General features: G+C 52.7%; 1 protein-coding gene across 10 annotated transcripts in view; it reads right to left on the minus strand.

The window, feature by feature from the left end:
• The window catches only part of AGAP1 (ArfGAP with GTPase domain, ankyrin repeat and PH domain 1), a 576,306-nt gene that overhangs the window by 364,115 nt on the left and 185,847 nt on the right, over window positions 1-26,344 (minus strand). For all 10 annotated transcript variants that reach the window (XM_060414900.1, XM_027967353.3, XM_027967343.3 and 7 more), the window contains exons 2-3: window positions 20,820-20,878; window positions 14,678-14,765 (exon numbers count right to left, since the gene is read on the minus strand). In XM_060414900.1, coding sequence (XP_060270883.1) covers window positions 14,678-14,765; window positions 20,820-20,878 — 147 coding nt within the window. The remainder of the gene's footprint in view (window positions 1-14,677; window positions 14,766-20,819; window positions 20,879-26,344) is intronic.

Consider the following 26,344-nt stretch of genomic DNA (forward strand, 5'->3'; position numbering starts at 1 on the left):
GAGGGAGGGGAGGTAGTTAAAAACCAGAAAACAAAATTCACCATCCACCAAGAAAAGATGCAAAGCGTCACATAAACAACCTTGAAATCACTGGCCTTAAGAATAAAAAGGAGCAGGGCGGGAGAAGGGGGAGAAGAAAAAGGAGGGGACGTCCCTGGTGGTCCAGTGGTTAAGAATCCGCCTGCCAATGAGGGAGACACGGGTTCGATCCCTGGTCCCAGAAGATCCCACTTGCCGTAGAGCAACTAAGCTCTTGAGCTGCAAATACTGAAGCTGGCTCACTCAAGAGCCCGCGCTCGGCAATGAGAAGCCACGGCAATGAGAAGCCCGCAAGCCACAACTGGAGAGCGGCCCCCAGTCACTGCAGCCAAAGAAAGCCTCCGTGCGGTAAAGAAGAAATCGAGGAGGACCACAGGGCCAGGTGGGGAGGGGCTCCTGGTCCCTGAGGGACGAGGGATGCTATGGCAGGTGGGGGCAGAAGGGTCTTCCTGTCCCGGCCCCTGACCGTGAGGAGGCTCCAAGATGAGCAGCCGCCAAGGCTCTCTGGAGGCAAAGTGCCTGCAACACCCAGACTGCATGGAGGGGCCCTGGGGGGCCAGCACCCACACCCTCCCACCGCCCACGGGGGCGGGTGCCCAGCAGGTTCCTGGAGAGCAGTGGCCTGCCTGTAACAGCAGCTCACCTTGGTCTGGAGGGGATGCCCTCAGAGGACAAAGGGCTCATGTTATATTGAGGCTCTCGGGAGGGGACACCCAACCTCAGTCCCGCGTCCAGCACTTCCTGGCAGGGGGTGGGTATCGGAGGCCCGAGGACACGAGAGCGGGCACAGTGGGGCATCCCTCTGGTCCAGAGAGGTTTCCTCTAGCCAGTGTCCTGTTTCCCCAGGAAACCCGGTGGCGGTGGGGGGCTTCCCAGACCTCACCCGGGACACGTGGCTCACCAAGAAGCCCTCCGGTGGCCGCAGCCAGCGTGAACGGCCTGACAAGTGCATGCGTCCTTGTGCTGAACTGCCGTCGAGACCGTGCCAATCTCAGGAAAAGGAGGGGAAAGCTACGGAAACGGTAAAGACATCATGTGAAGATATGGCAGGAAGGAAAAACAGCAGGGGATTGTGGGAGTTTCCCGGTGGCCTAGTGGTTAGGATTGTGGGCTTTCATCGCTGTGGCCAGGGTACAGTCCTTGCTCAGGGAACCAAGATCCTGCAAGCTGCGTGGCATGGCCAAAAAAAAAAAAAAAAAAGGCCAGCGGGGGAGAGTTGCAAAGAAGCCCGCAAAACTCAAAAGGGCAGATGGAAGAGAAAACTCAAAAAGCAGAAGGAAATCCCTTCCAGTCGCTTCCCTCCCTGATGCCACTTATTAACAGGCAGTTAACGACACGAGAGCTCCAGGAAAAGAATCTGAAACAGCGTCACAAGAGATGGAAGCCTCTGGAACAGAGGACCACAACTGGCATTTTGGAACAAATGAATAAAATGTGGAAAAGTAAGGGAGAGAAGAACACACCGCTCCAAGCTGAAATTCTGACCAGGAGGAACAGCAGGAAATAAACTCCGTCAAGGAGACGAAAAGACAGAAGTTAACTGACAGGAAGACAAACGAAACTAAGGAAAGGAGAAATGCTGCCCCTGACAACAAATGCCCAACTAGAGAACTCGGGTGAAGTACGGAGGAACTGTCCTGAAATGCGGGAAGAGATGAACCTGCAGATCGAGAGAGCACGCGATATTCCAGGAGAAAACGACAGGGGCTCTCTAAGGATGGAGCCTCGGAGGCCCCGCTGAACAGCTGTCCTGCCAGTCAAGACTCATCCTGCAGCGGCGTTCCAGGTGCACCCCCAGGAACACTCTCCAGAGCCTTTGTAGGGGGTTGGAAAATGGCCAGTGTAGTATTTTTTAAGAGATGTACAACTGGTTCTGAAACTGTGACAGTAACAACCAACTTGCACTGGCAAGTGTGTTACATGCTAAGCCACAGACCAAGACCGGGGCTCTGGCTGCATCAGGTAACCTCTCTGCAAAGGCAGAGCCCGCTGCTGGGGGTGTTGGGAGGGTTGCACCATCACCCCGGCCTTCTTAAAACCAGCAACCTGCTTTGGGACATGTCCCACCTTCTTGGGAGGGACAGGCTGGGTACATGTGCGGTGACAGTGTGTTGTGTGATCCAAGTCAGTTAAGCAACAACAATCAGTTAACCAGCTGACTCCTGGGGATGTCACCGCGCATTTAGTGAGCACCATGGTCCATGGGGACCTGCCTGAACACCTCTAGGGAATGAGTGGTTGATTTTTATTAATAACCTGGAATTTCAAGAACCTCACTGTTCCTACTGCTTCAACACTTCTGGATCTACTTCACGGAAGAGTGACCTTGAAATGGCAGGTGAAGTGAATGTATGTTTAAAGTCTCACTTGTGTACTTCAGGTTTTCCCGACATCAAGTAAATACAAGCAAAAATTAACTGGATGGAAAGGCAGATGTGAAATGGAAACAGGAGACCCTAAAGCCCTATTTTGTGTTCATAAAAACAGCTTCATTGCCATCCCTGATAAGCAGCGAGTCAGATTTATAAACTAGAACTTGTACGAGTTTTATTAATGGAACTGCACGAGGTATCAGAGGGCTACTGAAAGCATTTTGTAAAAATGGCACTGCTGCTCAGAAAGAAATCTGAAATTAATGTTTGAGGAAGTGGTTTGTTGCTCAATAGTCATACTGAGCTTCCTTATATCTTAACTTCAAGAGCTTTGAGGAAAATGTAAATTGGCAGCTTAACACATGAAACCCGCTAAGAGCTCTCCCCTCCAAATACCACCTTTTCAAGACAACAATAAACATGGAAGCCCTGGGCAGGTGTAGGCTGGCTGATCATCATCAACTAAGGACAGACCCAGGTCCACCTTCACTAAGTTTCATTTACTTTTCCTCTGTGGTGAAAAAAGGTGGGGGCCTTTCCTGCTGGCTCAATGGTAAATAATCCGCCTGCCAACGCAAGAGACTCAGGTTCCATCCCTGGGTCAAGAGGACTCCCTGGAGGAGGGCATGGCAACCCGCTCCAGTATTCTTGCCTGCAGAATTCCATGGACAGAGGAACCTGGTGGGCTACAGTCCATGGGGTCGCACAGTCAGCCAAACAAGCAACTCAACGACGACAAAACAACCACCTGCCAAAGTACCCCACTGAAACTGCTGTAAGATAGCATGATCACAACAAAACACGTCTCTCTAATCACGGCTGCAGAATCTCAGATACTGCAGAGTAAACCACTCCCTGCAGCATCACTAATCCCAGGAGGCAGGCAGGTCCCAGAGCCCGAAGCATCCTTTCTCGTGACGGTGTCCAAGCACTCTATGGAGGAAAGAGGACACTCGCTGCACAGACAAGCCTGGACCTTGCCGTCCCCAGCTCACGCTCTAGGTGTGATGCTGACGCCTGGGCCTGTAGCCTGTTCCTTGGGCTTGGAGCCCCAGACACATTCAGGGTACTCTGGCTCCATACCCTGGGACTCTCCTGCAAAACTGTTTTGGGAAGCCAGAACCCGCCCCCTACCCGCAAAGTTCATACACCATCATCCCTGGAACTGGGTGCTTCTCCCAGTAACTCAGTGGCTGTTCCAACGGACAGGCAGCCTGCACGGCCCAAACCTCAGGAGACTTGGGGTGATCAGGAGTCTCACTGAGGCCCCTGGATCTGGCAGCTGAGCCATCAAGCTCTGCTCTCAGGACAGAGACACACTCCGCTGTCCCGAGAGTAGAGGTTGACAGAGAAGCCTGGCGGGCTACAGCCAGTGGGGCCACAAAGAGCCGGCCTGAGCAATTAACACACACACGGTGTGTCCCTAACCTTAGCTGGGGACTACCACGTCATCGAGTGATGCCGGGAACAGAGTGAACAGGACAGGACTTTTTTTTTTAAATATATATTTTCTTGGCCACACTGCACGGTATGTGGGATCTTAGCTCCCCGACCAGGGATGGAACCCACACCCCTTGAACTGGAAGCGTGGAGTCAACCCCTGGACCTCCAGGGAAGTCCCCAGGATTTCTGACTGTCAAGGGCAGTAGGAGAAAAAGGAAAGGGATGAGGAGAGCGGGCTGGGTGGGGAATGGGAGACGCAGGGGGGTGTCTGGCTTTGAATCAGCCCTCTGAAGGAGAAAACAGCCATTTCTCCAAAATGATGGGCACCTCCATATATTAATAGAATCTAATATTCAGGCGCTCATCGGAGCGGTTGTGGGTTCAGCTCCAGACCACCGCCATAAAATATCACAATAAAGTGGGTCACAAGAACCTGGAAGGTTCCCAGGGCATGTAAGTCACGTCCTTACTGTACCATCACAGTCTTCTAAGCGTTCAACCGCATCATGTCTAAAAAACCAACATACGTACCTTAATTTTAAACCTCTGCTAAAAAAAGGCCAACCAAATCACCTGAGGCTTCAGCCAGCCACAACCTTTTTGCTTGAAAAGAGTTTGAAATCCTGCAAGAACTATCAAAACGTGAGACACGAAGGGAACAAATGCTGCTGGGAAAAACAGCCAACATCGCTCGATGCAAGGTAGCTGCAGAACTTCAATTTATTTATTTTTTTAAAGGGGGCAGCTGAGAAGCGGCAATAACACGAGGGATGGCTGGGTGACCGAAGAGGGAGGCTGTTAGCTGGACACCCAGTGCTCACCGCCTGGGCTGCACGCGAACGTTCCAGCATCAACTCCTTTCTCTGAAACAGCCTGGTGGTAAATGGAATATATTTAGTGGTGCACATCTGTTTGCTTGGGCAAAAACGTACTTAAGGTTATTTATTTTTAGTGCCCTTCACATTTATTTTAAGCATCAAAAAGGATAAATTACACAAAGGACTGAGGCTGCAGGACAGAGAGCCCAGCTGCTCACCTAGTGGCTTTAAAAAACAAGGCCAGGCCCCACCAGCCAGGGCCCGAGACGTGTCCAGGGGCAGGCGCCTCAGCAAGGTGGATGTGGGCATTGGGTGGGCTGGCCTGCACCCACCAGAAGCTGACCAGACGGGCTCTCTGTCCCTCAGACGTGACCACTCTAAACCAGTGTTTCCTGGTAAAGAACTTATTAAAAAATTGTGTGTGTGTGTCACGGAACTATATTTTTGAATACATTTATTTAAAAATAACCACAGAACTGTCGGTTCCCACAGTCCTCTGCATGCAACTCAGGTGTTTGTTTCGAGAAAACTAAAAGGGCTGGTGGCTGTGAGGTGGGGTCCTGCGGAGAAGCCCAGAGTCCTCTGCAGGTCACGCCTTGAAGTGTGGACACACTGCAGGGCAGGGGTTGCAAACTGTCTCTGGGAGTGGCTGCCGGACAGTCAATAATCCAGGCCTTGCGGGCAGTAGCCTTGTTTGCGTGGGGTGTTTTGTTTTTGTTTATTCTTACAAGCCTTTAGAAATGCAACAGTGACCCCCCACCAAGGTCAGCGGCCTGGGAAGCAGCTGGCACCTCCCCCTCCAGGCTTGCTCCCCTCCCCCTCCAGGCTTGCTCCCCTCCCCCTCCAGGCTTGCTCCTGGAGAGACTGCTCTGCGATGATCCCATTCTTGCCTTAAAACTGGAGACAGCAATCCAGGGTTTACACTTAGCAAAAGACTTTGAAACTTGAAAACAGTACATGACCTGTCACTTTGTATAAAAACAGCAAAAAGGATTAGTTTATTAAATTTTTTAGCTTCTAGGAGTAAAAAGACATAATAGTTTAAACTACTGTGTGTCAAAAGCCTGTGTATATTGTAACATGGTTGTTTTGTAAATACACGTTTGTGGAGACTGCAAAAAAAGAGAAATGCACCTAGTCCTTCAACCCCACGGGCTGGGGGTGACCGCTGCCGGATAGCCGTCTGCCCTAGAGGTTCCTGCTGGGGACAAGGCCCTGAGCATTGGGAATGTCACCTCCCATTTCTGGGGGTGGAGCTGGAACACTCTCAGGAACCATCTTATTCCCCTGGAAACAGTGTCAGGACTCAGCAGAGGGCGTCCGGCCAGTGTCTTAGGATGAACACGCTGGTGGGCAGGAGGGGTGTCAGCTCGGACAGACCCAACAACTGTTGTCTAACATGCAGTTAAGTCACGCTCTAACTGGTAGCTCAGTCGGTATAGAACCCACCTTTAATGCAGGAGACCAGGTTCGATCCCTGGGCCGGGAAGGTCCCCTGGAGGAGGAAATGGCAACCCACTCCAGTCTCCTTGCCTGGAGAATCTCATGGACAGAAAAGCCTGGTGGGCTACAGGCTATGGGGTTGCACAAGTTGGACATGACTTAGCAACTAAACCACCACTTAAAGCTCAAAAGAAAAAAAAAAAAAAACCAACCATCTTGGAGCTTAACATTTCCCTAGAGGAAATGATCTGTCATCCCGACGGTAAAACTTTCAAGACCCCAGTCTCCTTTTTCCTATGAAGGAAGTGGTTTTGTCATCTGTGAAGTCAGGAGGTGTCTCAGGGAAGCAACAATCATGTCCCCCAGTACACAGGCTACTACTGGGGGGGCTCTGGGGCTCAAACGACACCACGGAGCGTGTGGGGATGCTTTCCGGGAGAAGCCAGCGCGCTCAGCTGCTCAGGTGTAGATGACCACCTGCGACTACAGCCATTCGTCCTGAAGCCTCGCCTCCCCCCGACTGCAGGCGCCGTGCCCAGCTCTCAGCAGGCCCCCCGTTTCCCGCTGAATTAATTATAACAGTACGGGACGGTGTGTTCAGAGTTCCAAACAACCGACTCAGAGACACATTTTGTCCTGCCAACTCTGTTCATGCCAAAAACATAATCTCCTTACTCTTAATTTTACGGCCTTTTTTTCTTGTTAAAAATGAAGCAGAACCTACTTTCTCTTTATTTCTTTGAAGTGCTAGCGATAACTTTAGCGTTCTTAACCTGTTGTAAAGGCAACATTATCTGATCGTCAATATGGCTTATGTGCGAAGGGACACGTTATTTAGCACGCTGTTTACGCAGATCAGGACGATGACAAGCGTCAATGATATGTCTACAGTTACAGACCAAGTTAGCGTCTGCAATAATGAGAGAAGGTGGCTGAACTGACTGCTTTACCTACTAAGCCAACCTACCAGCAGGCTCTTCATAAGGTCTCAGATACTCCTCATTAAAAAATTACCATGTACTTTTAATCACTTGGTTGCAAGTAACATGGTAAAATTATGTGGAAACACTGAACTGGCTAGATTTCAAAACTCCTCAAATTTTATTAGCGTTTACAGATTTTGTTCATTGGAACATTAAGCAGCACCCAAGAATGCGTTCAGAAATAGGCCTAACATCTGCTGAGCAGTGGTAGCTGACAAAATTTTTTTTTTTAAGTTTATTTGATTTGGAAAGGATTTTTGGAGCTGACAGTTTAAATGCATTTCATATGTCCCAGAAAATACAGGCTGGTATTTACCACATGGCTTGTTTCTAAGAAACTAAGTAAACATTCATTCCAAACAGTTCATTTTTTAAAAAGTGATTTAAGATACACAGGCTCCTGAGAAGGCTTTTATTGCCCTGACGATACGCGCATCTGTCGGGGAACAATTCCAGGGAGTCCTCCAGGGACGCAGGGATTAACAGAGAGACGTCCAGCTCGAGGTGACCTGACCACAGCAGACCCCTGCTTCCAGAGGAGGTGCCCACGGCCAGCACCTGACATCCCAGCTAGGAACTGGCAGGGCACGGTGGCAAGCCCAGGGCCGGTCACCCTCGAGGGGCACCATCGGGCTGGACACACCAGGGAGGAGAAGGCAAAGATGGGGGGCGTTCCTCGCCCCTCTTGGAGGGCCCTGGGGCGCTGAGGCACCTGCAACCAGAAAAGCTCCTGACCCCCCTCCCCCCCCCGCAGCCCAGACAGCAACCCCACCCGGGGGCGAGAAAGGACCCAGGGAACTCAGGCTCAACCCGCACCACTGGGGATGTGGTCAACTCACTATTTTTTTTTACTACTTTTATTTTTTTTATTTGACTCTGCTGGGTCTTGGTTGTAGCAGGAGGGGTCTTTGCTTGTAGTATGTGAACCCTCAGTTGTAGCACGTGGGATCTAGCTGCCTGACTTGGAGGAGGGGGCAGTCAAACCCGGAACCCCAGTGCACTGGAGCACGGAGTCCTAGCCCCTGGACCACCAGGGAAGTCCCCAGCCCACTTTAAATTCTCTTCTTTTCTCTCGTTTCCAGATGACCACAATGTAGGTCCCAGGCGTCTCATACAGAGCTCTGCTATCCTGAGCTGAGCTGCACTTAAAGCTGGTGGAGTAAACACTGTCATGGGAGCCTGGTCAGGGAACAGGCTGTCTGGGGCAGGAGCAGAGGGAGGGTGGGTGGGTGGGAAGCGGGGGCGTCACGTTCTTGCTCCTGGTAGACACGAGGTCCTGAAGTCACACGGTGAGGAGAGCTGAGGAGGAAGGCTGTTCACCTGGAGCAGAAGACACAGCAGCAAAGGACCAGGACCCGTATGGACCAGCTGCGCATCCCTGGGCCCCGGCCAGCTCTGCGCCAGCGCTAAGCAGAATCGTCTACGTGTTTACCCTCCCCGTCCCCACAAATGACTCTCGGAGCAGAGGGAGCAAGCCCACATTCAGGTGGCTGGCTAACTCACCCCGGGCCAGGAGGACTGAGAGTTTAAGCGGCTGAGGCAGGCCAGGCTTCAACCACAGGCAAGTGAGTTTCAGGCCTGGCATGGAGGCTCAGGGCTTCAAGGAGGAGGGCAGCCCCGTCACTGGGGACACTCGGGCATCCAGGCGCCCCAGCCTTGAGACCCCCCACGTCCCTGGATGCTCTGGGGCTCCCGGGAAAGACACCGCTCCTCCCGGGTCACCAGCTCGCCGCCCTCCTGCCGCTGTCCTGCTCCATCCCTGAAATTACTCAGCCCTCCTCCCCCACCACACACCCCTTGGCCCGAAGGCAGTAAACAGGGCGCTGGGCAGGTACAGGTCCCTCTCCCAGGAAGGTAAGTCAGTTCCCTTCTTCCCGTGAAACCGCTAAGTCTATCAAACTCCGTACATCCATACCAACAAGAGAAACAGCTGCAGGCTTCTTTCAGCAAGGTTTTTAAGAGTCGAGACACACCCGGTGTACTTCCCCACATCCCGGGGCACAGTACTAAAGCACATCCCACATTCTATGACTTACGTTCAGAAAGCCTGATTTCTCACCTTGACTAACGCACATTATGTAAAGCTTTCCTTGACTAGCCCTTATCTTGTCCTACACCTTTCCTTACTTCAGCGAGACATTCAGGTTTCTTCTGCCCTTTCAGCCCCTCCTCTTTATGCGGAAGAAGTCCCTCTCCTCCTCCTACTTGGGAAGGATGCAGGCTTCCCTCCCCACCTCCAGCACGTCCCTGGGGGAAGACCCACCCTTCATTCTCTGCCTGCACTCTCCCGACCATCCTAGTCTGTTCTGCTCCTCACAGGAAGGGTGCAGAGCCGCAACTCCTAGATCCAAGCCCATGCTTTCTGTTCTGGGGTGGTGGTGGGCGCTGCCACACGTGTGGGCTGGAGGGGCCTGAGAGCAGAGATGGATGGAGGCATCGTCTCCGGCACCGTCACAGCCCACCACCCTTAACATCTACCACTCCATCTGCTGGACGGTTTGATCCGTCTCAGAGCTGATGGGCCCCTTCCCCGCCCCCCACCACCGGGAGGACAGCTGCTGGGAACCAGCCTTTCTGGGCCCCAGGTCCTCTGTGTGGTCCACGGCAGGAGACACGAGGGAGGAACACAGACAGAGATGCCTGAAACTCAAAGCCCTCGGGGACACCACGCTCTCCCAGCTGCAAGGGGACGCGGCTCAGGCTGCCCATGTTCTCCATCAAATCCCCACATAATCCTGGGCAGCCTGAGTTTCCTTCCTTTCTCTTCTTATCTTGAAGGGAGTTAAAAACAGCGGCAGACATGTGGGGTCTGCAGCGGGGAGGCGGGGGTGCACGGTGGACATCGAGCATGCAAACACACGAGCTGGAAACTAATTACATGCCCAGATCCTCCTTCACTGGCCTCACTAGCAGCCATCAGCAGGGCACGGACGGCAGAGGAGTAATTTCCATCGGAAGTGAGTGACAGCTGTGAAATTCCATCATCGGTATGAAGGGCACATGTAAACCGACCGAATCTTTCTGACCTTCCAGGAGACCAGCCTGGGCCCGACCAGTGAGGCCTGGGGCAGCTACAAGGTCTTCGTCTCACTAAGAAGCAACAGGGCAACTTCGACAGCTCTGCGTCAACGCCCAGGGTATACTATACACATACTGCTGTGGGTTACCTTTCCCTAAAAATGTAATCCATTCCAAACCCTCAGTACCTGTGGGCCAAAATCCAGAGCCGGGTATCTTCATGACATGTAGGAAGGAAATGGGGAATCAGACACGGGGAGGCGTCCCTGGACGACAAGGCAGAGACTGCAGACGTGTCCACAGGTCCAGGACCGCCCAGGGCTGGCAGTAACCAGGACCCAGACTCTCCCGAGTTCCCTCGGCAGCAGCCAGCCTGTAGAAGGCCTTGCTCCCGGACTCTCGGCCTCTGGAGCCCTTAGAACACAGCTCTAGTTTCAAGCCACCCAGACTGTGGTCACTTGTCAAGGCAGCCCTAAGGACTCGGATACACACAGGCTGTCTCACACACGATTAAAAAGGTTATGTGCGTGCCCCCAAATTTTACTCTTTGGATTATTAACACTTCCGTGGACTTACAGGTTCCCAGCTGAGTTACCTACTTGTGTGCATTGCAGGAAGGGAAAGTCGCTTAGTTGTGTCCAATCCTGTGATCCCATGGACTGTAGCCACCAGGCTCCTCTGTCCATGGGATTTTCCAAGCCAGAATACTAGAGTGGATTGCCATTTCCCATTCCATGGCGAAACTTCTTGACCTGGGTCTCCTTCATTGCAGGCAGATACTTTACCGTCTGAGCCACCAGGGAAGCCTGTACATTGCTAATTCACTAATTATAAAAACACACATATTTAAATCCATTCCCTCATTTCCAATTGTATCTTGAAAATAATCTAAAGTGGATGCGTCAGCTATCTTTGCCACAAGAATAAAGTATTAACCAAAACGGATCACACAGTGAACGCACGACAGACGTCATCCTCTGAAAGCGGACGTAACCTGCACTTGGGAGAAGGCTGGGGAGGTGAAAACAGAAGGCCCTGACCACCTTTTCCCTCTCAGGCACCTAGAGATCCCCCCACCATGGGTCAGAGTGACACTAAAGGACTGTTGTTCAGTCGCTCAGTCGCATCCGACCCTTTCCCACCCCGTTGACTGCAGCACGCCAGGATTTCCTGTCCATCACCATCTCCCGGAGCTTGCTCAAACTCATGTCCACTGAGTCAATGATGCCTTCTAACCACCTCATCTTCTGTTGCCCCCTTCTCTTCCTGCCCTTAATCTTTCCCAGCATCAGGGTCTTTTCCCATGAGTCTTTGCATTAGGTGACCAAAGTACTGGAGCTTCAGGTTAAGCATCAGTCCCCTCCAATGAATGTTCAGGGTTGACTACACTGAAGGTTTTTTACATATTGATTAAAGCAAAAGGACAGCCCGGTGCAGACAGGAGACGCACAGGGAAGCCCCAATGAGCTGTGTGCACAGACAGAGCCCGCAGCAACACGCCTCCCATGGAAAGCTGCTGGCCTGTGGAGATGGCAGCGTGTCACTCCAGTCGCTGTATAAGAGGCAAGGGGGATAAATCGGTAAGCTTCTCTGGTGGCTCAGTGGTGAAGAATCCTCCTGAAATGCAGGAGATCCAGGTTCAATCCCTGGGTCGGGAAGATCCCCTGGAGAAGGGATAGGCTACCCACTCCAGTACTCTTGCCTGGAGAATCCCTTGGACAGAGGAGATAGAGGGCTACCATCCATGGGGTCCCAAAAGAGTCGGACACGACTGAGTGACTAACCCTTTCACACTTTCAATAACAACAGCAAGGAAATGGGAGGGTCTCACAGCTCACCCAGAGTCCAGACCCCTCAGCCCAGCACCCACGAGATAACACCAGCAGCTGTGCCCTGATCTGACCCTTTGCTGCAAAAGTTGCTTTGGATGCAGCTGAGCTGCGATGGCACCACTGGCTTCCGGCACCCCCTGGAAAGGATCCCTCTGCTCCCACATTCCCCATAAACCTGGGTGGTGACACGGTGCCCGAAAGCTCCAGAACATTCACTGCTGTCAAGCTTCTCAGGGAAGCAAGCATGGGTAACTGATGGATGTTAAGGCGTCTGGCAAGGATTGATAGATAACACTTGGCAATTACAGGTTCCCGGACCAGAAGCAAGGACTCTTTATGTGCCAAGGCTTTTCTCACGCATTTCCTTTCAGAAACAACAAATTCTGGGCCCCTCCTGCCACCACGTGGGGCTTGCCCCAGCACGTGGATGTCAGTTCCCTGGTCTGGAGAAGAGATGCAAAGATGCATCCACCCCGCCCAGTCCCAGGGTGGCGGGCCCTGGGAAACAGGGGCTCATGTGGGGCTAAAGACTTCCAGGCACCAGGGGGCATCTGCTCACGGTTCTTCCAGGACCCGGAGGCCCCCTGTAGGCTGCTGGCAATGCCAAGAATAATCCCTTGACCCGGAATCAAACAATGAGAGGACAGGTGGCCAGGCGGCAGGGCCACCCCCTGAAGGTGAGAGCAAAGATCGCAGACACACTTTCCCCTGACCTGGGAGCACTTGGGCACCAGCCCTGCTGAGGGGTGAGACACTTCCCCGCTACAGATAGAAGAAAGGACGTCCTGAGAGTGAACTCGAGATGCTTCCCCTCTTTACAATCGAGGTATTCTGAAAATCATACGACACCATGAAATTCGCATCGTTACGAACCACTGCCTGAAAAGTGGAGAAAGTGGGGCTACTAAGACGGCGTGTCTGGGTCCCCCCACTGGGGATGGTTTTACTTTTGATGCACAAACACGCAAGAGAAAGGCTTCCATGTTCATCAGAATCTAAGGGTCCACCACACAGAAAGCACAGCGAGGCCCAAACGTGACAGCAGACACTGAAACGGCAAAAGTCACAATAACGACAAAGCACCACCACGGACGGGGGAAGGGGAAGCTGGCCACGGGCGGGAGACCTGGGGACCCCCACCAGCCACACCAGACGTCAAGTCGGGCAGGAGAGAGGCCAGCGTGCGGCCGCGAAACCGGGGCCCAGACCACGTAACCGCTGGGGCCCCCACCCCCGAGTGAAGCCCAGGGTATCCCGGGCCCACAGGCAGCCTGACTCGAGGAGGTAGGGTCAGCAACCTACACAGCCTGTCCCGAGGAATAAGTAGAAACCCAAGAAAAACAATCTCTAAAAGACTCCTGGGTGTAATCCAGGTGACCACGCCTAAAATCCGCACTCAAGACGCCAAGGCACATGCACACCAGCACACCCTGAGTACAAAGTCCAGGAGAGGGGAGAGGGGCCGCCTTTACTGCCTCTGAAGCACGCCACTGTCCAGCATCTGTATCCATTTCTCCATGGCTAGGCATGCCTTTCCTCCTTGACTCCCACATCCAAGCCTTCACCTCTAACCTCCCTGAAATTATCATGTCAATATGGAAAACAGAAACATGGCCTTTTCCCTCACGTGTCCACCGAGAATTCTGCCAAGTCACGGCAGCGCCCCAAACAAAGGTGGCCAGAGAATTCCACCTTCCACACACTTCGCAACGATTACAAGGTGCCCAGCAATGAGAGTTAAATACTAGAACAGGTGTTACAGGGAACATGGGAAGCTACTCAGAACTACTGCTAAGAAGACATCTAAGGGACAAAACAGGGTGAAATGTTTAACTTAAAAAAAAAAAAAAAAAAACACAAAAAAGGATAAGATGAGAACAAAATAGGATGGATAACACAGAACGAGGAGGCAAGGGAGGACTACAGTACAGAGTTGGGTCTCTCCTCGCTCTTCAAACAAGACAAGCGCTGCCATGAAGGAAATGTATAGTTACCTGCATCCATATCTGCAAAGAATGGAACAGCCAGTAAGAAAAAGAAGGAACCAGAAATTCAGTGTCTCAGAGTTGGATTTTTAAAAGGTTACACGGAGAGAAAATATAATTTAGAAAACGGTGTGTGTACACGCTAGCTGGATCTGGGGGGACACGGAAGCTGCCTGGTTTCCTAGCCTTCCTACCGTTGTTTCATTTTCAGCGAAAAACAAAACGTGGATATGTTAAACTGAAGAAGTAAAAGCCTCATGGCAAAAGAAACAGCTTATTCTCATGCAGAAATGATTACTCCATGTTTAGAATGCAATATAAAGGGGGAAACATACTCAAACGTATGGTGGTGGTCATCTGAAGTACTCGGGTCTGCGACTATGGAACAGTCCATACAAATTACATTATAAACCCGACATCCAAAGTGAAGACATGTCCGAGCAGTAATATTTAAAGGCATTGACACTGGACTCATATGTGAAGGGAAAGAACCACCAGGTAAGAGGCATATTTAACAGTATTTATGGTTTGACTCTATTGCTCCCAATGCCAAGACGAAGTTAACGTAACTGGTTGGCTGCCACTACTACCGAAAAAGCAACATAGCTACGGATTTCTACCGCTTCGTATTTTATTCTTTTTCTTGATACGGGACACATGACAGTCACGATTTAGAATATGCTAACGAAACCCTCGGCCAACTAAACTCTCTTGAGCTGGAGACTGTCTGCCAGAAGAGCATACCTTCGGGAGACTCCTCCTGGACATACGTGCCGGTCAGATAGCGGTGCACCAGGGCCGACTTGCCGCTGGCCAAGTTACCCACAATGCCCTGCAACACAGAAATGGACAGTCACTAAGGAGCGGTCAGTGTACCACGCTTTCAGCAACCTGCAAACAGACAGCAATCCGAAACATCATCTCATTAAATTCTTCTCTGGGAGAAAAAGGGATGCCAGCACCCTCAGTTAACATCACACATCTCTATCAGTCTCCACGGCCTGAAGAACCAACACGGTTTGGACACACGTTGGCTGTGGTGGCATTTTTCTAGATCCCTTGAGTGCTGGTTACACTGGGAAGGTGCACAGTTGAGTCAGCCCACCAACATGCATCGGGGACCCTCAAAACTCTCAGCAAGGCACAAACGAGGTTAAAGAGGACCCAGCGGCAGTACTGGGCCATAAAGACATCAGGGGACATTCTGATACATTCCATCATGACCTCAGGGCAGGATCAGGAGTCCGGGAGGAACAGTGTCCAGGAGGGACTGGAGGGGAGAAAGCCGCACCAAGCAGGGCGGAGGTGGCGAGCTGGCCTGGTCTCTGGACACGGGGTCCCACACTGCAGGGCCGCGATGAGGACACATCAGGGGCCCGCATTCATCCTCCCTGAAACAGGCTCCAGAGAGATGTGAGGGACCACTGTCCCAGCAGGTAGGAATGCACCATCTCCAAGGGGCAAGGCTGGCTTTATCCCACCTTCCACCAGAGACAGCTCCCCCGTGGATAGCTCCCCACAGGTGACACGCCTGGATGCAGGGACCGCCCCTCGGGACACCCCCGCCTCTCAGGAGCTCACCCCCCACCATCTTCTGTGTGAAGACCCTCCTGCATGACAACCTCTTCCTCCCCCACTAGAACTGCGCCCCCAAAGCCACGCTGAAGCATCAAAATCAATCCCTGCTTAGGAAAAGCAGGACAAGAGCCCTGCCCCGTACAGTCTCCTCCCAGGAAGAGTCAGCCTCTCTCCCAGGCCAGCCAGGCCTCCGGGGCACACCTGCTCCCTCCCTGCTCACCCTGAACCACCCCCCAAAGTTTTTGATTCTATGGCTTCAAAGACACTGCTCAAGGTCACCAACAACTTTGGTTTCTGAAACCCCTCACCTTCTCTTTGCCCCACCCAGCCCTTCACCAGAAGCTGCAGATGAGGTTCTCTGCAGACTTTTGCCTTGGGCTTCCTCTTGGAATTCTGTCTCAGCCATGTGGGCTCCTTCCCTAGGATCCCCTGGATCCTGGATTCTAAAGCCCACGGGAGGGAGCCAAGGCCACATCCCACCTCCTCGTAAGGAGCTTCGGATTCCCACTGTCGTGTCTCAGCCCCGCCCCCGTTCAGGTAAACCCACACACATCCAAGGCTCCGAGTAGACACACCTGACTACTCACACCGGCCCGGAGGACAGTTTGTGAGCATCTCCACCGCTGCACGGGGCAGGTGGTGCAGTCCATCCACTGGCGCTCAGGACAGCCTTTAGCTCGTCACCCTGCCTGGGAGCTCCCCCTCCTCACCCCGAGAATACCAGAGATTCTTTACGATCAACACTGCAAAAATGCGACACCCTCATTTCACAACTCTTGGGAAGCCTCTCACTCTGGCTACAGGCTGGAGTCCGCTGGAGTCCAAGAATTTCATGAGCAGACAACAAAGTGTCCCCTCCGCATCCTTACAATCAATCTTGCTGGAGGCACGTTGGCCAGGCGGGAACCACACCCACGCTCCACTCACCCGGGCCCTCCTGCTCTACCTCACCCAAGAGTTTAGGGTGGTCTCCGTGCTTCTCTGCACACCCAACACACTGTCCACTGCTGATGTTCTTGGCTCTACCTCCCACCACATCACGTCCCCCAAGACCAGGAACTAGGTCTCGGATACTGGCAAGGACACTCCTCTGTGTCCCTACACTCAGGAGTTTCTGGTCCCAACAAAGTGCTGGGAAATATGGGGGGGGTGGGTGGGTGGGTGGATGGGTGAAGTGGGTGGATGGGTGAGTGAGTGGGTGGATGGGTTGATGGGTGGAGTGGATGGGTAAAGGGTTGGGTAGATGGGTGGATGGGGTGGACAGGTGGGTGAGTGGATGGACAAGTAGGTAGGAGGGAGGGAGAAGAGAGAGATGTTGGCTGGTTGGATAAATGGATGATGGTCCAATAACTAGGACAACAAACAGATTAATAAAACAGAACACATCTGACGTTATTAAAATCCGACCTAAACCCCTGAACCCATCCTGTCCTTCCCACCACTCAGGCTCCTTCCGTCCTCAACTTGCCCTTCCCTGCTTCACGGTCCGTGTGCCAGTGACCAAGCGCCACGCTCAGCCTCACCAACTCTGGACACCTAGACATTTCCCCACCAATCACTGCCCGAAACAAACTCTTATGCATGCCTCAGCCATCAGCTCAGACGTCACCTCCTCTGAGAAGCCTTCTTAATGCCACAGCCTCAAATAATGCTTCCTCCCAAAGCTCCCTCACCGCCCTCCTCACACAACCCCCTGCCTCTTACCTCTGTTTTCCCAGCATCGTATGTTGACAGTCTGACTCTCTCCAGTGCTAACAAGGGACTGGCTGGCTCTCAAGTGGGTCTGGTCCTCCACCTCCCAGCACTGCCCAAGGCAGACGCCTGCCCCCCACCCGCCCCCCCCCCAACAACACTGGGCAATAAATGAATGAATGACTTAACACCAATGAGTAGAAATGAGATGCTTCATCACTACGGCTCCAAGCTCCGGACCATGTGGACAGAACCTAAATAAAGCTGTTTCCTTCCTGATTGGACTCCTGCCTTTCCTTTGCCGTGAGCCTCTATAATCTGAGAATTTTCACCTATTAATTATTCTTTTGCTCAAGGGCACCTGCTGTTTGTCAGCTTCACGCTGAGAAAATCCAAAACAGTATGCCACTGAATTGAATTTTTAATTAAGATTAGGCTGCTTCTTTCCCGAGGAGGAAAGTGCTCGAAATCAAACTCTATTCAGTCCGTGTTTTCTATGTGTGAAAACATTCTCTCCTTCTGACACGTCAACAATTTGCAAAGAATTAACTCGCCCCTTGCAAGGATCAAATCGCTCTGATTCCCCACACGGGGCAGGGGGGGAAGGTGTTTTATTTGAACTGAATGGTCACCTCAGACACCTTTTTATGTGTGCACACCATGGGCTTTATTTTAATTTGAAACACTGGCAGAAACTAACAGCCAGCTGTGAGGAGAAAATAAAACAAGGGATGAAAATGCTCTTTAAGCTGCAAAGCTGTGCTGGGATCTGTGAACAGCTCCTGGATACAAACCAGAGAAGAATGGAATCGAGCCAGTCTGGGTCTCCAGGCTCAGGAAGAAGCAAGGTAACATGGGTAAAGGTGCCCTGAAACTTACAGAATCGTGTGTTCTGGTGGCAACACGTGGCCACCGTGGGCCTGGGCATCCTCGGGGCAGAACTGTCAACTGTCAGGACGTACGAGGTGTCTTTCTAAATTGATTTCTCTACTGCCCACACTCCACTGCTTACCTGCTAAACACGGAGTTGGCTGAAAAGAAAATTGAGGCTTTTGGTTAATAACCCCAGTTGGGAATTCAACGAAAACACATGAACGGGATGTGACAAGTTGTGGACTGATGCCCTCCTCTACGAGGCCAGAGATCTCAGGAGTCCTTTCCTTTCTGCTTGGAGGTGAGCGGTCAGCACGTGATGCCTGCAGACATCCACAGGGACCCAAGTGTGGACCCGTGGCAGGGAGTCCGAAAGCAACCGGCCATTCATCATTTCCCCACTACCGACCCCACCTCAGGAAGCAGACGGCCCGGCGCTGCCCGTCTGGAAAAGAAAGCCAACACCAGGGAGTTCCCTGGCAGTTGGGTGGTTAGGACTTGTTACTTTCACTGCCGAGGGCCCAGGTTCAATCCCTGGTCAGGGAACTAGGGTCCCGCACGCCGGGCAATGGGGCCAGCAAGAAAGCAAGCAAACATTGACATTTTTCTCTTTGACAGATTCCAGAAGATTTACGCTCAAACAAGATCTAAAGAGTCCACTTGAGGCCTGCTATTCTGTGATGGACCTGCTGCATTTCTGAAACAGAGTCGGGGATCTGAGGGGCACTGACCTAAGGGGCCTCCTGTTCTGGGGGCCGCACCCAGCAGGACACAATCGTGGCCCTGTGGTCACACATAGAGGTTGCCCTTGAACAAAGGAGCGTTTCTGTAGACGCTGGGCATGCCTTGGCACGGAAGGGGTCTCCCGGGGAGGCTGGGCTGCCCGCTGATCCTCCCCCCAGCAGGAGGGTGCCAGTGGGGGTCCTGGCCGGCCCCACACAGCTTGTGGCGGGGTAGGCAGGCCCTTCCCCAGAAGGACTCCAGAACCCTCTGCATTTACTTGTCCACGAGATGCAGTCCACCCCTCCTATGAATTCCAGCCAACTTTACGAGAGAGTTCTGTTTCAGGATCGTAAATCCACCTGTTAACACGGCCACCCCACCCCTCCAGGCATTGATTCCAGAACACTGCATGCTTCGGAAACACCAGCAGAGAACAAGTCTGGGTGGGAGGCACCCTCAGTTATCACGGGCTGGTGTGTGGCTCTGGCAGAATCATCAACACCTTCAGCTCTCCAAACTGGGTCTAAGCCAGAGGGTCTGATCCTCAGATGACACTTCAATCCTCAGCTCCCCACCCGCACCAGCCACACTGGTTCAGGAGGGCCAATCTGGAACTAGGAAGCCTTCCTGGAAATCTGAGTGGCATCCCTGGCTGCTGGACCGAGACTGCTGACGGCACTTCCTGGCCGGGGCCCGCGGGGTTGGCCCTCTGCCAGGGGCGCGTCTCAGCGCACGCGGGGCAGAGCGGCGCTGTCCCTGGGCTGGGCCTGCAGAACCCACACGTCTGGGGCGCCCTGGGACAGCGGGCCCCGTGGTCTCCCCCAAGGAAGGTGTCACCGGGGAGGCTCAGACTCTCACCACGGTCAGAGTCCGCCACAAGAGATGTTTCACACACACACACACACACAAAACACACACACACACACACAAAAACACACACAAACACATACACACATAAAAACACATACACACAAAAAAACACACACACAAACACATACACACACACAAAAACACACAGACACATACACACAAACACATATACACACAAAAAAACCACATATACACACACACAAACACATATACACAAAAAAACATACACACACAAACACATATACACACACACAAAAAACCCATACACACAAATACATACACACACACACAAATACACATACACACACACAAAAGAACACCTATACACACACACACACACACACACACCCTCCAAATGCCACTTTTCACACAGCAACGTGGTCATGTAATAGTTCTACTGGTCCTTGTTTCCAATTTAAGGTGAGGGGTGCAAAGTGCGGAAGGGCTCAGAGGTATGACTGCAACAGACCCAAGTTACCTTTTACTTCAGCCAGTTTCTAAGCTTTAAACCTCCAGGAGATAGTGGAGGATAGAGGGGCCTGGCGGGCTACAGTCCAGGGGGTCGCTACAGTCCACAGGGTCGCCAAGAGTCGGATACGACTCAGCAATTAAACAGCAAACAAAGCTTTGAGTAGCCTCGCTGAATTATTAAAGCTCACAATGAGAACGAAGCTTTTTTCACTGCTCCTTCGTTAACAGTACGTAGCCACATTTTCCTAATAATGAATTACAGTTATGACTTGATAGTTAGCCACAGAGACTTCCCATGACATCCCGCAAAGGACTGGCAAAGGTGTGGGTGGGTGGGTGTGTGAGAGACAAACCGATGAGTGTCTCTTGCTCACTGAAACACACACACCCACAGGTATGAGAGAACGGCAGGGGGGCACGCAGCCCTGCACACAGGCCATCTGCCTGGCCACCCATCACGACCATCACAGGCACCCTGGGCTCCAGCCCCAACCTCAGCCTCACCTGCGCCCCCCACTCCCCAGGACACACCGGACACACCTCTGGGCCCCAAGGGAGGAGACGGCGATGAAGATGTGGGGTGCTCACAGGTCACGCCACGCCTCTTCCTCGGCCCATTCCAAGCCCCCCTCCTGCAGGCTGAGAAACAAGCAGGCTCAAGGCCAGAGTGACCACTCACCACTTTGAGCTCCGGGACGGATCGACTCAACGTCCATTCCTGGCTGTTCACGAAGGCATCTGTAAAACAGGAGGGTGAACGCAAGTGAGACGCCGTGACTCAACGGAGGGCAGGGTCAGACGCCCCCGAGGTGTCAGTTTTCAAACCGGAAGGACACGGAAGCCGGTCCAGCCCCAGCCTGGGATCTCGTCCCCTGAGATGCTGAGATCTATCTGCCTGCCGCACATGGCCGCTCTGACACGGGTCTGTGCCCTGTCTGCTAAACCTCATTACACACTCCAACCCAAGACCACCAAGTCCTGCCCCAGCCCTTTAGGATCCAAGCTGCCCTGGGCATTCAGACCTTTCTGACCCTAAGTGTGGGCCACTTGGAGGACGATGGAGGCTCTGGGTTTTCTGAAACCGAGCCTGATGCCACGCAACTTTAAGCCTCAGGGTTTCCCCTAAAACAGTAGTAACTTGCTTAAAATTCCACCAACAAAGTTACAGTAACTGATGGCTGGACTTTGAAAATTCGAGTGTTTACAGCATGTCATGGTTTAGAAGACCTCTGAGCTGGACTTCTGATCCTCAACAACACAACAGACACTGAAGATCCAGTCAGGACACATCGGGGTGACATGAGATATGTCGGAAAGACCGGGGATGCCCAGCCACTGTGCGGCCCACTGCAGCGCCTGGCCCCCCAGTCAGCACTCTCACTCTCAGGGCGGCCTCCCCTGACAGTCTCTGCCTCTCACCCCCAAGTGTATGGGTGGAGGTGACCGCCCCACAGGGAGGACCCCGACGACCTGATTCCCCATGTCCCCCACCTGCCGTTTCCCTTCATGGCACCCCACCCCGCCACCCACTCTGTGTACTTAGGGACGGACAGACGGAGCTGGTAACGAACACGGCGGCTGCCCCAGAGACACCCGAGCGGAGGGCCTGCCTCCAAAGGGCCTTCAGTTTCCACGCCTTTTCTGAAAACCCCTAATTCCTTCATGCTACACGATGACCAGAAGTCAAATTGCAAATGGCCTAAAAGTCAAGTAATGCCAGGGTTTCAAACAGATGCCCGACTTCCCAACCCGACGGATGTAGGAAGGACGCAGCGCCCCCGGGGGCATCGCAGAGAATGACCAGAAAACACGCGGAGAAAGCAGACGATGACACGAAAAAACAGACGCCGCCGGCCCCTCGAAGGCGGAGGCTGAGGTCTGCCGGCTCAGAGGCCTTCCTCATACCGGGCAGAGGAAGGCCGGGCTGGGGGATCAGGATGCGAGGGGAGGCGCCAGGCAGCTGCCAAGGGCCTCCGAGGCGCAGCTGAGAGCTGGCGGGGACCGGGGTCCGACAGCGGAGACGCTGGACTTCGGGGACTCGAACGCCCGGCCAACTGGCAGAGTGAGTGGGCCCACTGGAAAGGAGCTCAGAAGGGAAGATGCTCACTCAGGAAAGGGAAGGGCAAGGGCCACTGCTCCCTCCACGGAAGGGAGCCAGCTGGGGGCCACGCGTCAGGGGCACACATTGATCGGGTACCTGCACACCCACTCTTTGGCCAGCGGGCACCACCCTAACGTGTCCCAGACAAGCTGCCCCTGCAGACAAGTTAACCGTGGGTGCTCTAGTACAGGGCCCGCCTAGCCCTCGTGTGCACTCAGCACACAGGAACCAAGGCCACACCTCCCCCGCAGTGAACAGGGTGATCAGAGAGGTCACAAAACACCCACTGTCTGTCATCAGCTGATCTCAGGGAAACGGGAACGCGGACTGTAGGATTGGGGGTGGGGCGATCCCAACGGTCCAGGGAAGTAGACGCCAGCTGGTCCATCAACATGAAATACCTGGGCCAAGAATGTCTCCCAAAGCCGGGCTGTTGCCTGCTTGTAACAGCCCAGGGCTGGTTACATGCGTGTGGATACATTCCTATGTGCTCACTCAGTCACGTCCGACTCTCTGCGACCCTATGGACTGTAACTGGCCAGGCTCCTCTGTCCATGGGATTCTCCGGGCAGGAACACTGAAGTGGGTTGCCATTCCCTTCTCTGGGCTACATTCCTGTAAGGAAGGCTAAGTCACCAACAAAAGCCTCAGTGTACCAAAGCGCAACCATCCCGAAGCCACAGTGATATGTGTGTGTGTGTGTGTATGCTGAGAACGCTTCTGGAAGCACAAATACTTTACAGTTGCTGATCTAGGGTTAAGGAACCAGCCTGGGGACAAGGTAATGAGACTTTCTTGTCATTGCCACCTTTCAGTACCCCTCAAATTTTACACCATCTGGCATATAAAAAAAATTTCAATAACACAGCTTTTAATACCCTTAGTAGGAAAACAAAGAGGGTAAAGTGGGAATTAAAATGAGCTTCATTCACTAATGCTCAGCTGATTTTTAAGCACATGTCACCAAAAGATTATGTTTATCACAACAAATATTACATATTCATAATAAGCAGGTCTCCATTAAATAAAGACAGTAATTATATAAACACTGGAACAACATGTGCGGTGCCTTCTTGCTTGCAAATGAATTTTCCCTCGAGCAGAATACATTTGCTCGTGAGAACTAGATTAATGAAATTAATCCTTAATTTAACTGACCAGAAACAACACATCTTCCATTTTAAAAGATGCACTTTAAAAACGTTCGTCGCCTCCATCATTGCCCGATCAGGACAGAACGCCGTCTCCAAAGAGGTGAAATGAAAAATAACAGAAGACGCAGCAAAGCGGCACCCGCCAGAGCCTTCTACATGCTCCTCCTCTACGGATCGGGGCCTTTCCGAGGGCTGCACTCGCTAAGCGGGGACGACAGAGCTGACAGCATGTCACGGGGTGAGCAGGGTGGGGACTGTAGGGCCCAGACCAGCCAGCTGCCCTATTTAAGGTCGTGATCTGGGCGCGTGATCTGGAGAAGAATTTCCGGACAGGAGGCAGAACAAGAGGAGAATACAGGTCATTAGGGTGGGAGACGCTGTTAGAACAGCAGGCCAGCTCAAGGGAGAACCACCGTTGACCAGAGAGCTCCTCAGTCCACTTTTATACCCAGGGTGCAAGGAGTGGGGTGGGGGTCTTGTGGGTCCTTTGTTGATTGGACGGGGCACATATACTGGGTCGGGGGGAAGAGTAAGGCACATACCTTCTCCCTGGTGGCTCAGCTGGTGAAGAATCCGCCTGCAACGGGGGAGACCTGGGTTTGATCCCTGGGTTGGGAAGATCCCCCAGAGAAGGGAAAGGCTAACCCTCTCCAGTATTCTGGCCTGGAGAATCCCATAGACGGCACAGTCCATGATGTCACAAAGAGTCGGACACGACTGAGCAACCTTCACTGTGGGGTAGGAGGGGAGACGGGTTATGCTCCTCATGAGGACCTAAAACCCGTGAAAGGTTACGCCACAGGGGAGGGAAGGACGATAAGGGTCTGGTTTTTTCCCTTCCTGCATTCCAAGACCCTCCTTGGTCTTATCGGCCCTTCAGTCCCACGTTTAAGTTCCACGGTGCAGCAACCCTCGGAGGATAAGCACACATGCTCCTGGAACATGCCCTGGAAGCCTGTGTGTGCGCCTGGGAACGCCTGTGCACGTGTGTGCGTGTTCTCAGAGCAGTTAGAATCCCAAGTCACATTTCTGAGCTTCACTCAATGCCCCACTTAGAGTAGAACAATATTAAGAAAACGCATTCCCGCACGCTGATAGAAGCGCAGCTGATGTCGTTAACTCCGTCATGTCTCTTTGTGACCCCAAGGACCGTAGCCCGCCAGGTTCCTCTGTCCATGGGGTTTCCCAGGCAAGGATACTGGAGTGGGTTGCCATTTCCTTATCCAGGCGATCTTCCGAACCCAAGGATCAAACCCTATCTCCTGTGCTGGCAGGGGGATTCTTTACCACTGAGCCACTCTGAAAGTCCCTGGACTGGAATTTTGAATACAACATGGCTGGTGACCACTGATTGACTGCATTTAACCTGTGACACTGAGGCCTCTTTAGAAGATGTCACAGCGGGGCTGGCAAGTGCCCAGGCTGCAGAGGACCCTTGGTAACTGCCCAGCAGAGTTTAGGAAAGGAAGGTGGTTCGTCATTTCTTATCATTAACATGGCTCCACTTCAGATTCCATGTTACCTTTTCAATTTAAATCATTAACAGTGAAAAGAAACGCTCAAAGAACACCAAGATTAGGGAACTAAAGTAACAGGGAACTTTTATTAGGAATGAAAAACCGGAACTATTAGCTTCTTCAAAACAGAAATCTGGAGGCAGTCAGAGAAAGAAAGCAGCCTCCCTGCAGGAGGTGGTCAAAGCGACTCACAGAACAAGAGGTGTTTGCACGAAGGGGAGGGAAATCAACATGACTCAACATGGGGTGGGGGAACCGCTCAGCCCAGTTCTTCTAATGTGTATGCATGCTCAGTAGCCCAGCCCAGTCCTGTCTGACTCTTTGCAACCCCATGGAGCCTGCCAGGATCCTCTGTCCCTCGGGTGCTCTAGGCAAGAATACTGGAGTGGGTTTCCATTTCCTCCTCCAAAGGAATCTTCCTGACCCAGGAACCAAACCAGCATCTCCTGCATTGGCAGGCGCGTTCTTTACCACTGAGCAAGGACCAAAATACCTGAAGCTGAAGGAAAAGACACCAGCCCTCCGCTGTCACCCTGGTATGCCCAAGGGCCACATGCATGGCATGTTATTATTTTAGGATTTGAGAAAGGCAGTCCCTACGCAGCTAAACACAGATAGCGGTAGAATTCTTGACCAGCTTAACTCTGTTTTAAGATAAAGCCCAGTGAAGGTCAGATTGTGGAAGTGCACTGTGTCCACACAATACACTCTGCTGTGACGCTGAGCAAGCAGGAAGCTGCCAGATCCGCACTTTCCAAGGAAGGGGCGCTTGGCGTTCGGACGGGCAGTGCCGAGCCCCAAGAAACACGAAACTCACGCCATCTGGGTCACCCACTTACGGTGTCATCAGCAGTCTGTTCCTTTACATGCAGCTTTCATTCATTTTAAGTCTTTTACAATAGACAACAGTGAGCCCTAAAGGTGAGATACAGATGTGGGGAGACTGTGGCCTGTCAGTGTAGGTCCCGCCCTGGTAGACAGGTACCGTTCTGGGGAGCAACGCGGACGATGGGAAGGCGGGAGGGCGCAGAAGGACAAGGGAAGCGCTGTTCTTCCCTCTCGGTGTAATCGTAAACCTAGAACTACTCTGAAAAAATAAAGTCTTAAAAGACGTTTTTACAAAGCACACATACACGTGTACACACACACACACACACACACACGTTTTTACAAAGCACACATACACGTGTACACACACACAGTAAGTGGGTGCCAAGTCTGGACCTGGAAGACGGCCGAGGCAGATGTACTGACACCACCACACTGGATTCACTCCTGTTTTGGTCCTGACACTGCTGACCACGTGGGTCACTGAGTAACAGGCGTTTACACACACAGTGCCTGAGAGAAGGACACTGCTGGGAGCCAGCTCCGGCGCCGCCTGGCCCGGGGGAGCCCCAAGGGCGCCGGGCGGGGCTCCTGCCGATTCCAG

The sequence above is a fragment of the Ovis aries genome, chromosome 1 (assembly GCF_016772045.2).
Source record: "Ovis aries strain OAR_USU_Benz2616 breed Rambouillet chromosome 1, ARS-UI_Ramb_v3.0, whole genome shotgun sequence".
NCBI lineage: Eukaryota > Metazoa > Chordata > Mammalia > Artiodactyla > Bovidae > Ovis > Ovis aries.